Raw genomic sequence first — 17,006 nt, forward strand, 5'->3', positions numbered from 1 at the left:
TCTCAAGGAAGAGTGGTGTGTTCACTTAACTTCCTGTTTCAGTTTTTCTTATTGTTCTTATACTATACATGAAAAGATTTATCGTATATCTCAAAGATTAACGTCTCTTCCTATAAAACAATGTTATTTGTTCCATCAGGCTTCTCTCCGTTCTGCTTCCAATTTCTCGCATCCCAGCCTTCTGAAATCCGCACTAAGCATTGTGATTCCCGGACTTCTAGCCGCTGGCTGCACTGACGTGTATTCGGAAAAGCAATTCCAAATTCTGTAAAATATCTTCCGGCAGTGACGCGACCCGAACGCCGGCAGTGAGTTGTCAGGCCCAGGTCACTCCTGTAATGCGTAACCGAACCGGGTTCCGGCTCGCTCTGATTGCATCACTCCTGCACCCTGTAAGTAACGCCCTCGCCGGCTTTCGCTTCCCTATCTCGTTGTCCCAGAAGTCCCCGCACTTCCGCTGTACGGCTGGCCCTTCGCCACGATGGCCGCCCCCGTAGGCTATCACCGAAGGGCGCCGCCATCGCAGCTGCCGGACCCGCTAAGGCCCCTCTCGGGGTAGTCGTCATGTCGGTCTCCAGCGGCTACCGGATTCTGACAAAGCCAGAGTCCGTGGACCGGAGGAGAAGTGCGGGAACGATCAAAGAGGCCGGGCGACCACTGGAGATGGCTGTGTCCGAGCCCGAGACCAGCGCCACGGTGAGGGCTGTGATGAGGCAGGGTGTTTTGGCGGTCAGAGATGGTCTAATTGCGGGGCAGTGATTGGAGTAGTCTGTGACAATAGGTGATTTGGCAATTGGTGAAATCGATGCTAAAGGGTCTCTTGGGAGGTCAGTGTTCTGAGTTATCTGTGGAGTTAGTGATTTGGCTTTAGGATATCAGTATTCTGAGGGATCTGCAGAGACAATGATGGGGAGGCGTCTCTGGCAGTCACTGAATGTCAGAGTTTGGAAGGGGATCAGAAATGGGGACTTTGTGATGTGTCAGAGAGAGGGAAGGACTGTGGGAGTTGGCGGTTTGGGGTGTCTATGGGAGCCAGCGATTATGGGTGCCTATGGTGGTTACAGCCTGGATTATCAAAGATGGTCAGTGTTGGGATTTGGGAAATTAAGTGACTGGGAGCATCTGGGAGCATCAGGGATTGGGGCTTGGGAGTCAGTGACGGTGATGTTTGTGCAAGTTTGATTAGCAGTATCTTTGACGGTCAGTGGGTAATGGAGGAATCAGGGGGCCTGTGAGGGGGGAATATGACTGTTGGAGTTTGGGGAGTCAATGTTGAGGTGTCTCTAGGGATGGTAGATGATTTGTATGCCCTTTGGGGAGAAAAGGTAATTGGAGATGAATGCAAGTCAATGATTAGGTGATGTCTAGCAGTAATAACTGTGCTTTGAGTAATGAGGTGATTAGTAGGAATTAATGATTGAGGACCCTCTATGATTCTGTGACTAGAAGCCTAAGGGGTCAGGAGTTTGAGGGGATTGCTGGGTTTAATAATTGAGGGTTCTTTAGTGGTCAGTGATTGGAGGTCTGTGGAGGTTAATGATTGTTCTGTGGAGAGTGATAGTTGGGAACTTGTAGAGATCCATAATTGGGAGGAGTTTGTGAAGGTTAGTAATGGGGAGTATTTGGGTGTCAGTGATTGAAAACTTACAGGAACAGTAGGAACAGACAGACTGTAAGATGAGCACTTATTTTATGCCAGGGAGTGTTTTTGATTTTGTTTGTTGTTGTTGTTTTGCAGTCTCTGCTTTATCCTCAAAACCAGGGAATGTTTTAAATGCTGGAGAGATGCCAGGAAACAGAACCAGAATCCCTCCCTCAATGACTTACATTCTAGAAATACGAAAGATATGATAAAATATAAACAAATAAAATTATTCTAGACACTAATAAGTGCTGAAGTAAGTAAAAGAGAATGATGTGGTAGAGCGTGATTGAGGGTAGGGAGTGCATGACTTTAGCCAGGTTAGTCATGGAAAGCTTTCCTTAGGAAATGACAGTTGGCTTGAGGCATAAATCATCACAAGAAGGCAGCCATGTAGAGATCTGAAGAAAGAGTGTTCCAGGAAGAAAATAAACATCAACTGCAAAGGACCTGAGGTAGGAGTGAACTTGGTGTGCTTAAAAAAGGGAAGGAAGATTAGTGCTGTAGGAGCACAGTCAGAGGAAAAGTAAAAAGGTGTGAATCATAGTGGTAGGAAGGTATCAGATAATGTACGATTTTATTGGCTAGTGTAAGGATTTAGATTTTATTCTAGATGCAGTGAGAAGCCATTGAGTTTAAGCAGGGGAGTAATCTGTTCTGATTGATACCTTGAAAAGATCACCATGGCTACCTCATGGAAGATGGACTGCAGAGGGGCAAGAGTAGGTAGGTATAGGGAAGTCAGTTAGGAACTTTTTGCAATAGTAAAAGACAAGAGATTATGGTGATTTAGAATAGAGTTGTAGCAGCAAAATGAAATCAAATTCAGAATACATTTGGAGATAAGCAATATAACTTACTAATATATTGATATATGGAGTATGAGGGAAGAGAAGAATCGAGATTTACATCTAGACTTTTAACCTGAAGAACTGGATGGATGGTGAATCCATTTTCTGAATGGGAAGGGTTATGGTGGAAAAGACTAGATTTGGTGGATGGAAATGGGATCTGGGGTGATGTCAGTGGCTCTATTTTGGCCATGTCAAAATGCTTATTGCATATCTACCTAAAGATATAGGGTAGCCACTATATATATGAATCTGGAACTTAGGAAAGGTGTGAGCTAGGGAGCCATTTTTGAATTGCATCACAATGAAGATGATATTTAAAGCCTTAGGATTGGCTCATGTCATCTAGCAAGCGAAGACAGATAGGGAAGAGAAGAGAGCCAGGGACAGAGGCCTGGTCACTCTGACATTTAAAAGTCTGGTAGAAGACAAAAAACAAGAGAGAATAAGGGGTGCCCATTGAAGTAAGAGGAAAACTGTGCAAGTGGATGTCAAAGTAGCATAGAGAAGAAAGCCTTTCAAGACAATAGGAGTAATCAATTGTGATATACACTTTTGAGTCCCAAAGCAGGACTAGAGATAATTTGATTTTGCCAGTATGCAGCTCAATGGTTATTTTGATTGATTAGAGCTCGTTTATTGGAGTTAAGGGGATAACATCCTGTTAGAGTGAGTTGAAAGAATGAGAGGTAATGAAGTGGAAACAGCAAGTATAGGCAACACTTATGAGGAGTTTTGCTGGTACAGGAAGCAGAGAAATAGACATTGTAAAGGATATGAAATCAAGAGCGGGTTTCTTCAGATGAATGATATTAAGGCAACTCTGTGTGTCAATGGCAATGATCCAAGTAAAAGGGAGAAATAGATGTTACAAAAGAGAAAGAGGTACTTGCAGGGGTGAAGTCGTTGGGAAGGCAGTTGGGGATGGTATTGAGAGCACAAATGGAGAAACTGGCCTTAGGTGAGAGAAGGAAGACTTTCCATTTTGACAGAAGAGAAGGTATATTATATATGAGTTTGGAAACAGGTTGGTGGAATTGGTGGTAACAAGGCAAGGTAATTCTTGTCCATTTGGATTTATTTTCTCTTGAAAGCATGAAGCAAATTCATCAGCCGAGAGTGGGAAAGGGGTAGATGTTGGAGTTTTCAGAGTTAAAAAGGAGAATGTTCAAAATAATCATCTAGGAAAAAGGAAATGTGCATTTTCTAGGGTTAGGTAGGACTACTGACAGTATTAGATGCCCATTTGGCATATGTGTTATAAATTTGAAGTTAGTCCACTCAGCACAGATTGATTTTTCTCTTGCAATGTTCAGTTGCAAGGTTGCAGGCAGAGATTAAGAGGAGAGTTGGATTTAACCAAGGTTGAGGCTTTGATAGGTAAATACAGCGGAGGAGAAGAGGAGAAAGGAAGTTAAAACTTTATAGTTTTCAATTGATTGTGTATAGTGTTAGAACAAGGAATCTGAACAAGAAAGAAAGGCTAGGTAAGGGTGGAAGATTGTGAAAAAGTGGTTAGGATCAGAGGGCTCAATGAGTTTGGAGAATTATTGGAGTGAAAGTACTAGAACAAGTAGCAGGATAGGAAATAATGGTCAGAGGGTGGAATGTCTTAGAGATTTTTGGAGGTGTTATAGTGATGGCAAGGTGTAAGTGCAGATGATTTATGAATAGGTGGCTGAATTTGAGTGGAAGAAAAGATTGTTGACCTCATGAAAAAGAGAGGCAAGGGTGTTGAATGGCTCTTCCACATTGATACAGAGGTAGTGCAGCATGATGGCAGGGATTTAGCTGGTGCTAAAGTTTTCAGTGAATGGGGTGGGATGACTGCAGACCAGAGTTAACATAGAAGTCAAAAACTGCTATCCTGGCCCGGCGCGGTGGCTCAAGCCTGTAATCCCAGCACTTTGGGAGGCCGAGACGGGCGGATCACGAGGTCAGGAGATCGAGATCATCCTGGCTGACCCGGTGAAACCCCGTCTCTACAAAAAATACAAAAGACTAGCCGGGCGAGGTGGCGGGCACCTGTACTCCCAGCTACTCGGGAGGCTGAGGCAGGAGAATGGCGTAAACCCGGGAGGCGGAGCCTGCAGTGAGCTGAGATTCGGCCACTGCACTCCAGCCCGGGCGACAGAGCAAGACTCCGTCTCAGGGAAAACAACAACAGCAACAAAAAAAACAAAAACAAACAAACAAACAAAAAACCTGCTATCCTTAGACAGGCCTGCTTGCAAGGTTTGCTTTTTGCTGGCATCTGGGAAATTACATTTCAGGAAGGATCCCACCATTCCCAGAACTGGTTAAGAGTAGTTCCCAGTGCTTAAAGAATATATACAATGTGGTTTATGCTGAACACCTGCTTTCTTCTGGGAGTCTGGAATTTTTGTACATGCAGGCAGAGTGCCTACATGATGAGCCCCCAGTGAAACCCTTGGGCAGTACTGGTCTCTAATGAGCTTCCCTAGTAGACAACATTTCATACATGTTATTATAACTCACTGTAATATAACTCAATATTAGAATTAAGCATGTTCTATATGACTTCACTGGGAGGGGACTCATGGATGCTGGTGCCTGGTGCCCTCTGGACTTTATCCCATGCTGATTAACTGACTTTGCTTTGTATACTTTTGCTACAATAAATAATAGCTGGCCGGGCGCGGTGGCTCAAGCCTGTAATCCCAGCACTTTGGGAGGCCGAGACGGGCGGATCACGAGGTCAGGAGATCGAGACCATCCTGGCTAACACGGTGAAACCCCGTCTCTACTAAAAAAACTACAAAAAAACTAGCCGGGCGAGGTGGCGAGCGCCTGTAGTCCCAGCTACTCGGGAGGCTGAGGCAGGAGAATGGCGTAAACCCGGTAGGCGGAGCTTGCAGTGAGCAGAGATCCGGCCACTGCACTCCAGCCTGGGTGACAGAGCGAGACTCCGTCTCAAAAAAAAAAAAAGAAAAGAAAAGAAAAGAAAATAAATAAATAAATAAATAAATAATAGCTGTGAGTACAATTATATACTGAGTCACGTGAGTCCTCCTAGGAAATCACTGGACCCAGGAGGGTTAATAGATGAAAATCTGGTGATACTATAAATAAGCTATGAATTTTGAAGGAAGAATGAGAAATGGTTGAAAGTAATCATTTACGGCATCTTTAGAACCTGAGGTACATGGGTCATGGCGGGGAGGGGAGTGGTGCAGGAAAGATAGCTTCCACTCCTCTGAGGCTCCTGTAAGGAAGCAGGATCCTCAAGAGACAGGTAGATTTCAGGTAAAGCATGTAAATGAAGGGAGTGGCTAAAGAGGCTGAGGGAGGAGTGGAATTTGCTGGCAGTAATTAGAGTTTCTATAAAGGCCACTGCTTGAGAATTCTATTGGTGTCAGTGATTGGGGATTGATAAGATGAGGGATTTGGGGTAATGGGAGATAGATTACCATGTGTCCTGTGGGTATCACTGGTTGAGGGACTTGTGAGAATATGTGATTGGAGTGTCTGTGGGGGCAAGTGATTGCTACTGTTTGGGAGGTTTGCTTTACCCAGTCATTTTGGAGCTATAGGCCCAGTAATGAGGCAAGGCTGTCTGTATCAGCTCAGTGATTGGAAGGCCAGTGACAATCAATGATGGGAGATTATTGGTAGTCAGTGACTAGAGGTCTGTGGGGTTAAATTGATGACTTTTGCAGGTAATTGAATGGTGGTCTGGCCAGGCACAGTGACTGACATCTGTAATCTCAGCACTTTGGGAAGCTGAGGTGGGAGGATTGCCTGAGCCCAGGAGTTTGAGCCCAACCTGGGCAACATAGCAAGAACCTGTCTCCACAAAAAATTTTAAAAATCAGTCAGGCATGGGTGGTGCATGCTTATAGTCTCAGCCACTTGGTAGGCTGAGGTGGGAGAATTGCTGGAGCCCAGGAATTCAAGGTGTCAGTGAGCTATGATTATGTTATTGCATTTCAGCCTGGGCAACAGAGTGAGACTTTATCCCCAAAAATAAAAAGTAAACAAAAATAAAAAGAAGGAAAAAAAAAGGTTGGTTGTCTGTGAGGATAAGGGATGATCTTTAAACATTAGACAAACATGTTTGAATGTGTATTTATTAGTATCAAAATTCTCCAATAGCTGTGCCATCCTCCTTTTACCTGCCGAATAAAAGGACTTTAACATACTTTAATTTCTTCCCTACCCCCACCCCCCTAGTTAGGGTTCTGCTTATTTTTTTTCATATCATACCTCTTGATTTTAAGGATACTTTCATAACAGTTGTACAAGCACATTATCAAGTTATTTAGATTTAACTAGACATTTTACTGGTTGTATTAATCATAGCTCTCTCGTATATTAAGTCTTTCCCAATTTTGAAATCTTTATTCTGATCCATTTTTTCTTCTTTTAAAAATCATTCATTCTCTTTTTCTGCTTCTTTTCCACTTTCTCTTCCCCTTCCCCTTTCCTCTATTTCTCCCCAACTTTCTGCTTTATTTCTAAAGAACATTGGTAGTCTACTTTCTGCATTCTTATATGCCTAAAATATCTTACTTTTGCCGCCAAACATAAATGAGTTTTTTTTGTTTTTTGTTTTTTTTTTTTTGAGATGGAGTTTCTGTTGCCCAGGCTGGAGAGCAATGGCTTGATCTTGGCTCACTGCAACCTCCACCTTCTGGGTTCAAGCAATTCTCCTGCCTCTGCCTCCCAAGTAGCTGGAGTTACAGGTGCCTGCCACCACGCCTGGCTCATTTTTGTATTTTTAATAGAGACCATGTTGGCCAGGCTAATCTCAAACTCCTGACCTCACATGATCCATCTGCCTTGGCCTCCCAAATTGTTGGGATTACAGGTGTGAGCCAATGCGCCCAGCCCATAAATGATTTTTTTGACTGGTTATAAAAAAGGTCTCAATTCTTCTACCTCAGAACTCTATAAACTATAAATACTGCTCAATAGCCTTTTAACATCCCCTGTTATAGAAGATAAGACAAAGATTGATTCTGTTCCTTTTTTCTTTTTTCTTTCTTTCTTTCTTTTTTTTTTTTTTTTTTTTGGCTATTTATCTTTCTCTCCGATATGCACATGATTCTATCCTCTTGAATAAATAAATTCACAATAGGGACATTTCTGTTTGTCATGACAGGGTCTCACTCTCTTAGCCAGGCTGGAGTGCAGTGGTGTGATCTCAGCTCCCTGTAGCCTTGACCTCCTGGGCTCAGGTGATCCTCCTGCCTCAGCCTCCAGAGTAGCTGGGACTACAGGCATGCACCACCATACCCAGCTAAGTTTTGTATATTTTTGTAGAGATGGAGTTTTGCCATGTTGCCCAGGCTGGTCTCAAACTCCTGAGCTTAAGCAATCCTCCTGCCTCAGCCTCCCAAACTGCTGGGATTACAGGCATGAGCCACTGTGCCCAGCTCAGTAGGGACATTTCTTAATATGGTTTTTGTTTTTCAAAATAATGAAAAATTGAGTAGAGAAAAATTGAGTTCAAAATAATGAAAAATTGAGCAGGTTATAATATCATGATCAACAGTACGTAGTCAAGGTAAGAACAAATTATTATCTTGTCCAAATCACTCACCAAATGTGGATAACATTAGCGTGAACAGGAATATGCTATCACAGGTATCAGTAACATTCAAACATGTGACTATGACCTTTACCCAGAAGGAATGGAAGCAACTGGATCCCGCTCAGAGGAACGTGTATCATGATGTGATGCTGGAGAACTACAGCAACCAAGCCTCAATGGGTAAGAACAATTCCTTTGTAATTCAAAATGTGTACACTGTGATACCTTCTCTCTGGAGTCCTTGATAAGTTCGGCCTTCATTTTTGTAGGTCAAAGGGCTTTCTTCCCTTTTAGATACTAGGCAGGATATTTGTGCCCAAGGCTCCAAAATGGAAGGTCTGTTCAGTTGACCTGGCATTCACATTGTGAAACTCCAGAAGCCATGTATTCTTTAGGCCCTGAAGTACAAATGCTGGGGCTTCATTTCTGGGATGGTTGTTCTAACACTCAGTTTCTGCTATTTCTCATGAGCAGGGTATCAAGCTCCCAAACCAGACTTGATCTCCAAGTTGGAAAAAGGAGAAGCACCATGGTTGGGGAAGGGAAAAAGACCCAGTCAAGGTTGTCCAAGTAAAATAGCAAGATCCAAGCAAAAAGAAACTGATGGAAGTAAGTTGTAACTTTGAAATTTTTCAGAGAATAATTTATTCTGAAATTCTTAAAGATCCTAGACTCGTCTTTCTTAACTAGAAAATAGCAGTAGAAAAAAATCAGGATTTCCTGAGGAAATAATATTTCAAACTACAAAGATTCTGTAACCTGAGAGATTCTAATATCTCTTCCTTTTGCGAATTTGTTCACACGAGAGGTTCTATGTGAGGTTCACTATGGTAGTGAGCTAGTGTTAAATACGGGAGTTTGGTTATATTACCTCTATCAGTCAGTTTCCACTCAGTTTTGCTCCATGAAGGAATGAGCCCTTGCAATCTTAGTTACTTACAATAAGAAAAATTAGTTTCTTGCTCAAGCCACAGCTCTATTCCATATTATCTTTATTTGGGGACCTATGCTGAAAGACAATTCTCCATTTGGCAAATTCTGGTCTCATGACAGAGGGAGAAAAAGGGTGAGTGGAACCACATAGTAACTCTTTTTTGTTGGTCCCTTTCAAATTTTGTTGGTCAAAGCAGGCCATCTGGCCACTCCTGAGTTCAACATGGTAGGAATGTATAATCCTTCCACTGGGAAGAGTGCTATAATTCAAAAGGCTATGCATTTGGGAGGGGCTGGGAGGTATAATCTTGCCACAGGAAAAAATAATACTATCTTTCACACCACTCAGGTTGTGGTAGGATAAAAGGTGAAAATCAGGGCTCTGAAACTTGGTACCAGCCCCTCAGATGCCTAACTGACCCTTCCATTGCTCAATCTTCAGAAGGAGCAGTGACCCTCTTAGCTGTTCTCAATCCCACTCCTGCTTACCTTATATAAATCAGTGCTTTTAAAAAAAAGCATCCTCCCTTTTCCTAATATCCTCAGCTTTTCTCCTTTACTCAAGACCCTAGGTGTCAATTTTTCTCCTATGTATTCGGACATTCTTAGATCTGCCCTGTTTCCAAATCTCTTGGCGTGATGCTCCTGTCCTGAGTTATTTCTGTTTCTCTCCTTTCACTATGAAATTCTCTAGACCCATGATCTATAGCACATCATCATTTCCATTTTCTCCTTAACCCCTGCAGTCAAATCCCACAGAATTCATGCCTGTAACTAAATTTCTGACTTTAAGGTCACCACTGCTTACTTTTCAGTGCATACTTTAATCGTTTTTGTTAGCTTGAAGTTCTCACTCACCCAGTTTGAATTGTACAACTTGAATCAGATCTTATCCGCTAAGTGCTTCTTTATCATTTACTCACTAGCTTCTCTTTCTTCTCATTTTGCTGAGGTGTCCCTAAGGTTTTGTCTTCTACTATCTGTTCTTTTTAAACATTGTATCGATTATTCGTTGTGCAAATAAAAGCTATTTATTCTACACTCGTGACTTCCAAATGGACATCTCCAATTCCTTTGTCTTACACTCATATTTGACCTACTTACATAACAGCTTATTCTTAGGATGTCAGAAATGGAAAGCTTTGTCTTTCTCTCTAAATTAGAGGTTCTTTTCAACTTCCCTGTTTTTATCAGGGTGTACTCTGATTATAGGACTGTCTTCCATAGAGTTACTATCCTGTCTTCAGTTTCTGCTTTTTTTTTTTTCTCAATGTTCAATGTCATCACACAAATCAGGCTCATATTATCTCATACTTAAATTTTTCCAATTCTTAGATAAATTTGCTAAATCAGTTTTTTTCCTATTTCTTTCTCTTTTTTTTCATAGAGACAGGGTCTTGCTATGTTGCCCAGGCTGGTCTTGAATGCCTGGTCTCAAGCAATTCTCCCTTCTCATCTTCCCAGTGTTGGGATTACAGGTGTGAGCCACCATGCCCAGCTTTAATTGATCTTAGATGTTACCAGCAAACATGAAAATATTCAGTTATTATTTATGTTACCATAGTCCCCAAATTATTCATAGCAGAATATCTGCTATGTCTTTTAAATTCTTTTGACCTTCAGTTGTCCAAGACTGTATGAATTCCCTGAGAGGAACCAGTCTTTAAAATGACAAATGAAGAGACTCAATGGAGTTTCTGATTCATCCATTAATAGCTCCAGTTTTGGCTATCCTTACTTTTCTTGTTGACACTTTACAGCTAAAAAACAATCCTAAGTCATTCAATACATCTTTATCATTGCTACAATGACTCTCTTTTGGTTCAGGTTCTTATATACTACTTAGGAGGCTCTTCAAAGAGGGGCTGTTCTATTCTCTCCAATAATTTGCTGGGCCAAGTGAGTTCCATATTTGTTTCTGAAGTTACAGTTGTTTTAGCTTGGCATTTATGTTTTAGTTACTGTCTCAGATTCAAGAAAAACTTCCAGCCTTAGTCAATTGCTCTTCCATATCCAACTCTTCTCTGGTATTACCATATTACTATACCAATTTGCTTGTTCAAATTCTCCTCCTTTCCTTCATGGTGATATTTTCTTGTAGTACCTTACGTCTTTTCCTGCTGACAGATACCAGTTGGGACCAGCTCAATTTATCATTGTAAAGGTTCTTGTAATATTACATGTCAAGGGGAAAGTTTTCAGTTTTGATTCCTTTCTTTCCAGAAGGAAATTTTTCCTCCATGTTTTCCATCATCCTTGGGCATTGAAAGACACAGCCTTGTCATGGTACCTAAAAGTTTGTTATTCTCTCTGCATCACTTAAAATTTCCTAAATGAAAAAGCAGCCAGCAACTGCACTTCTCTAGACTCCCTAACATACATATATGTCTACATATATATATATTTTTTTCATTTTTCAAAACTGATCTTCTGCTCCATGGGAATTAATCTCTTTAATGTCCTTTATAAAAGTAATAATATTTCCTTTCCATCCATTCAGATACCATAACTCCTTTCGGTTTGAGTCCAGTTTTCACTTTCTCAGTGTAATGTTCCTTTACCATCAAGGTGGCTATTCACTTCCTGCCTCTTTCTTTCTGAAGTCATGGGGATTTTTATATCTGCTTCTCTCTAAGACTGTTTAATTCTCACTCTGAAGCTTTTTCTGCTTTTCCATGCATATAGCATGTGGCTGAAAAAGGACACCCCTAAATGGCGGCCTCAGCTCTTAAGATTATAGGTTTTTATACATGTAGTATCCATAGCTAGCTAACAGAAGTCTATAAATTTCAATTTCTGGTTCTTAGGCAAAAGAATATTATTGCACTACCCAGTGTTTACCACTGCCCAATCTATTGTTTTTAGCCAGAATTCGGCTTATGTAGTATAAACATAGCAGCCCACAGTTTTCAGTGTGGGTAATGGTCTCAGAGAAGGGAAGCAGGGATTAAGAAGACATCTCAGATCTGTAAGTGTTTAATGTATGGCAGAAAGAATGTGAGTAACCACTTAGAGCTAGGAATAAACTTAAAATTTGTAATTGACAATTAGAATGACCGAAAAGAACAAATATACATTCCATAGCAAACTATTGGAAAACAAAACAAACTTGGATGCACCCTATAAATCAGATTGAGTAAAGTTTGTTTGCTAAGCTAATTACTATGAATTTTATCATTTGATGAAAGCATCAGGTAATGTAGAGAAACTAGGGATTTTTAAAGTACAAGAATATCATTTTGGGGGTCATTTCAATGGTAGCAATGGAAAGGAAAAGATATGTCAGCAGGAAAAGGTCTAAGCACTACAAGAAAAATTCACCATGAGTAGTAGAAAGTGGATAACCTTTCTTACTTATTTTCTCAGCCACTTATCGGCTTGTCAATACTTCTTGGTGGACTCATTTTATTTTTCTTTTCTGGCTCTTTTGGATATAATAACAAAAGTTTACTTTAGCTAGCTTCGGTACATACAGGAATATGCAATAAGGACATGAGTATATCCCTTACAAGCTAAGGGCAAGATAGTTCAGCCAGTCCTCACCAGGGGCTAGAAATAGGAACTAGGAAGGAACTAGGAAGCCATTGGGAATTGAAATTGTGCAAATGATCTCTTTAAAGACACAGTTCTTATGTCTCTGCTTCTCTGTGTGTGGATGTTTCATTCTTTTTTTTTTTTTTTTTTTGAGAGGGAGTCTCGCTCTGTCGCCCAGGCTGCAGTGCAGTGGCCGGATCTCAGCTCACTGCAAGCTCCGCCTCCCGGGTTTACGCCATTCTCCTTTCTCAGCCTCTGGAGTAGCTGGGACTACAGGCGCCCGCCACCTTGCCCGGCTAGTTTTTTGTATTTTTTAGTAGAGACGGGGTTTCACCGTGTTAGCCAGGATGGTCTCGATCTCCTGACCTCATGATCCGCCCGTCTCGGCCTCCCAAAGTGCTGGGATTACAGGCTTGAGCCACCGCGCCCGGCGGATGTTTCATTCTTTAACCTGATGAGCTTTCTGTTTACATAGAGAAAATATGGGTTACTAGTGCCTGCTTTATATAATTTCTAAATTTAAGTACCAAGTGGAGACTAACTGGAGTCAAATTTGTTAGAAGAAAGAATCTTGTTGGACAACTTGGTTTGAGTCAGATTTGTCTCCAACTGTGCCCATGGAGAATTGGGGTAATACAGTATAGGCTGCAGCAGCAATATACTATGGCCAGCTTGGGAGTTACCAGAACTGGGCAGCTTGGGCTTACGAGAAACCTCAAAAAAGTATCAGCTACAATCATAAGCTCTTTTTACTCCATCTATTCTCTGTTCACTTCTCCTTGTGTTTATTTCATCTTCTATCCCAGGTTGCACACTCATATTTTTAAGCAGCAAAACCTTTTAAAAATCACTATTGTCACTTTTCTCACCTCTTTTTACCACAACATCTTCTCCCTCAAGTCCATTCACCCTAGTTGTTTCATTTACATTGCTATACTAGCCTGAATAAAAATTTAACCCTACAACAGGTCATTTCTTTACAAGTTTTATTCCAAAATATAAGAGTACAAAGATTCACAAGAATATCTCACTGAATTCCATTTTAGAAGTCGAGCAAGATGATGACCAGCTTGAAAATAACCAGAAATCTCAAAACAAACTCCTCAGGGAAGTTGTAGTCAAAAAGAAAACTCAAACTAAGGAGAATGGCAGTGACTGTGGTTCACTGGGGAAAAAAAATAATTTGCATACAAAACATATTCCTTCAAAGAAAAGGCTTCTTAAATTTGAGTCACATGGAAAAATTTTGAAACAGAATTTAGATTTACCTGATCACTCAAGAAACTGTGTAAAAAGGAAATCTGATGCAGCTAAAGAACACAAGAAGTCATTCAACCACAGCTTATCTGATACAAGGAAAGGCAAAAAGCAAACTGGAAAGAAACATGAGAAATTATCCAACCATAGCTCATCTGATAAGTGTAACAAAACTGGCAAAAAACATGACAAATTATGCTGTCATAGCTCATCCCATATTAAACAGGACAAAATTCAAACTAGAGAGAAACATAAGAAATCATCCAGCCTTAGCTCATCTACTAAGCATGAAAAACCTCAAGCTTGTATGAAACCCTATGAATGTAATCAATGTGGGAAGGTTCTCAGCCATAAACAAGGACTCATTGACCATCAGAGAATTCATACTGGGGAGAAACCATATGAATGTAATGAATGTGGGATAGCCTTTAGCCAAAAGTCACACCTTGTTGTACATCAGAGAACTCACACCGGAGAAAAACCATATGAATGTATTGAGTGTGGCAAAGCCCATGGTCATAAACATGCACTCACTGACCATCTAAGAATTCATACTGGAGAAAAGCCCTATGAATGTGCTGAATGTGGGAAAACCTTCAGACACAGCTCAAACCTTATTCAACATGTGAGATCTCACACAGGTGAGAAGCCATATGAATGTAAGGAATGTGGGAAGTCTTTTAGGTATAACTCATCTCTTACCGAACATGTGAGAACACATACAGGTGAAATACCATATGAATGCAATGAATGTGGAAAAGCCTTTAAGTATAGCTCATCCCTTACTAAACACATGAGAATTCATACAGGTGAGAAACCCTTTGAATGTAATGAATGTGGGAAAGCTTTCAGCAAGAAGTCACACCTCATTATACATCAAAGAACTCATACTAAGGAGAAACCTTATAAATGTAATGAGTGTGGAAAAGCCTTTGGACATAGCTCATCTCTTACTTACCATATGAGAACTCATACAGGTGAAAGTCCCTTTGAATGTAATCAATGTGGGAAAGCCTTTAAACAAATTGAAGGCCTTACTCAGCATCAGAGAGTTCATACTGGAGAGAAACCGTATGAGTGTAATGAATGTGGGAAAGCCTTTAGCCAAAAGTCTCACCTCATTGTACATCAGAGAACTCATACTGGGGAGAAACCTTATGAATGTAATGAATGTGAAAAAGCCTTTAATGCAAAGTCACAGCTTGTTATACATCAGCGATCCCACACTGGAGAGAAACCCTATGAATGTAATGAATGTGGGAAAACTTTCAAACAAAATGCATCCCTAACCAAACATGTGAAAACTCATTCAAAAGCGAAATCTCACGAGTGACGTTAATGTGGCAAATTTGTTAACTAAATTTAAAATTTTGTTGAACCTTGGAAATATACTGAATTTAAAGAGTGTTAGAAAGCCTTTAACAAGATATCACACCTTGTTATACATGAGAAACTTTGAAAATGGATCTTCATATAGAATCAGTGGATGGAAACAAGGGTTTAAACTTGATACAAAACCTTTTATAAAAAATATTGTTTTAACAATACTCAATTATTATAAATGATCTACATGTTCAGATTGAAATTGAAAGCTTAAAACTTGTGAATAATTTGAATATTCAAAGCAATGGAGAAACAAGTTATATATGCTGACAGTTCCTGTGTTTCTTCTTGTTTTGTACTTAAGCACCATATATTATAGTTGAATTTGCATATCTGTTTATTGCCTTATGTAAATGAGTGTGGCCATTTGTATAAGCCTCTTTGATATTTTCACCCAGCTCTTTCTTAATGTCTGTGTTGGCTTATGCATCAGCAGAAATCTTTTTGAAAGGGTTGTTATATATGTAAAAAGCGTTAACAGGAAAACAAGAGAAAATAAAGCAGCTGAGGATACAAACGTGCTGGTAGGGAGTGATATTCAAGATATACTGTGAAGTGTAAAAAAGCAGGTTGCTGAACCATGTATATATTATATTCCCCTTTGTGTACAAAAGGGTATGTTTGTTTAACCTCTGTCTCTTATCTCTGTATGTGTATATATCTTAGTATGCATATATACATGTATTTGTATGTGAATAGACTTTGAAAAAAATACAGAATAAACTTCATGGTGGTTGCCATTGGGCACAGGAGTATAGGATTGGGTTCTAGGATAGGAGCAAGACTTCCTTCTATATTTGGATTTTTAAATGATGCACATGTATTTTTATAATTAAAATATTTTAATATGCACAAATCAACATTATTTAAGGTTGTCACTGAACCCCTCCACAATGTTGTTTGACAGAGTTAAAATCTTTGTATGATTATTCATGATGATGAATCAAAAGTATATAGTATGAAACGATGTTGAATTCATAAAGACTTTTCCTATCAAACACACGTTCTTTCATTAACATAGTGAATTATAACAGCACTATGTTTCTACATTTGCCATTTTTTCAGACTGATGATGAATTGTGATTGCAGGTGAATGAAAGTGATTTTCTGAATAATCACCCCGTTTTATCTCATATTCAAAGAACTAACATACAAACACCTCAATCAGGGAATGCAAATGAAACAAATGTCACCCCTCCCTGTTCTTGCTCAATATTGGGCATTATTTACTGGATCACTGTACTCTTTCTGAGTGAACCCAGAGTTGGCCTCAGAATCATTCTGCAGCATGCATTCCAGAAGGTACTATGCATCAACTTGGACCGTCACAGGAGACCTATTTGCCATTGCACACCTGGATTTTTTTTACTCTTGAGCTATAGATTAAAAATACTTCTGGCTGGGCATGGTGGATGCCTGTGATCTCTACCAATTTGGGAGGCCAAGGTGGGTGGATCACTTGAGGCCAGGAGTTTGAGACCAGACTAGCCAACACAGTGAAACCCCATCTCTACTAAAAATACAAAATATTAGTTGGGCATGCTGTAATCCCAGCCACTCAGGAGGCTGAAGCAAGAGAGTTGCTTGCACCCAGGAGGCGGAGGCTACAGTGCACTCCAGCCTGGGCAACAGAGTAAGGCTCTCTCTCAAAAAAAGAAACACAAAAAAACCCACAAAACTCCTGAACTATTTTAAACTCTAAGTTGTTACACTAAAAGCAGAGACGTAAGTACAGAAATATTTTAATACAATATTAACTTACATAATTAATATAACATATTGTAATTTGGCATATTATCTTTTATATTTTTTAAAGCACAATCCCTACGTTATTTCATTTATTCCTCAG

The 17,006-nt window shown here is 40.2% G+C and overlaps 1 protein-coding gene across 3 annotated transcripts; it reads left to right on the top strand.

The window, feature by feature from the left end:
• The first annotated feature begins 137 nt into the window (after positions 1–137).
• ZFP37 (ZFP37 zinc finger protein) lies at positions 138–15,968 on the top strand. Of its 3 annotated transcripts, none has more exons than XM_050761003.1 (4): positions 138–392; positions 8,146–8,230; positions 8,525–8,659; positions 13,564–15,968. In XM_050761003.1, exons 1-4 carry the CDS (start codon positions 339–341, stop codon positions 15,105–15,107), a joined length of 1,818 nt encoding a protein of 605 aa, XP_050616960.1. In that variant the 5' UTR covers positions 138–338; the 3' UTR covers positions 15,108–15,968. The 3 variants fall into 3 exon arrangements, with proteins under 3 accessions (XP_050616960.1, XP_050616958.1, XP_050616959.1); XM_050761001.1 differs by lacking the exon at positions 138–392 and adding an exon at positions 456–696; XM_050761002.1 differs by lacking the exon at positions 138–392 and adding an exon at positions 456–696 and having other exon boundaries at positions 8,149–8,230.
• Positions 15,969–17,006: the final 1,038 nt, after the last annotated feature.

Source organism: Macaca thibetana, chromosome 15 (genome assembly GCF_024542745.1).
Source record: "Macaca thibetana thibetana isolate TM-01 chromosome 15, ASM2454274v1, whole genome shotgun sequence".
NCBI lineage: Eukaryota > Metazoa > Chordata > Mammalia > Primates > Cercopithecidae > Macaca > Macaca thibetana.

What these genes read in the sequence shown, in the direction of transcription:
- ZFP37 (XM_050761001.1), top strand. Translation starts at nt 565, where the DNA reads ATGTCGGTCTCCAGCGGCTACCGGATTCTGACAAAGCCAGAGTCCGTG. An exon ending in AGCCCGAGACCAGCGCCACG is followed by an intron (nt 697 to 8,145) that starts GTGAGGGCTGTG and finishes ACCTTTACCCAG; the next exon opens with AAGGAATGGAAGCAACTGGA. An exon ending in CAGCAACCAAGCCTCAATGG is followed by an intron (nt 8,231 to 8,524) that starts GTAAGAACAATT and finishes TCTCATGAGCAG; the next exon opens with GGTATCAAGCTCCCAAACCA.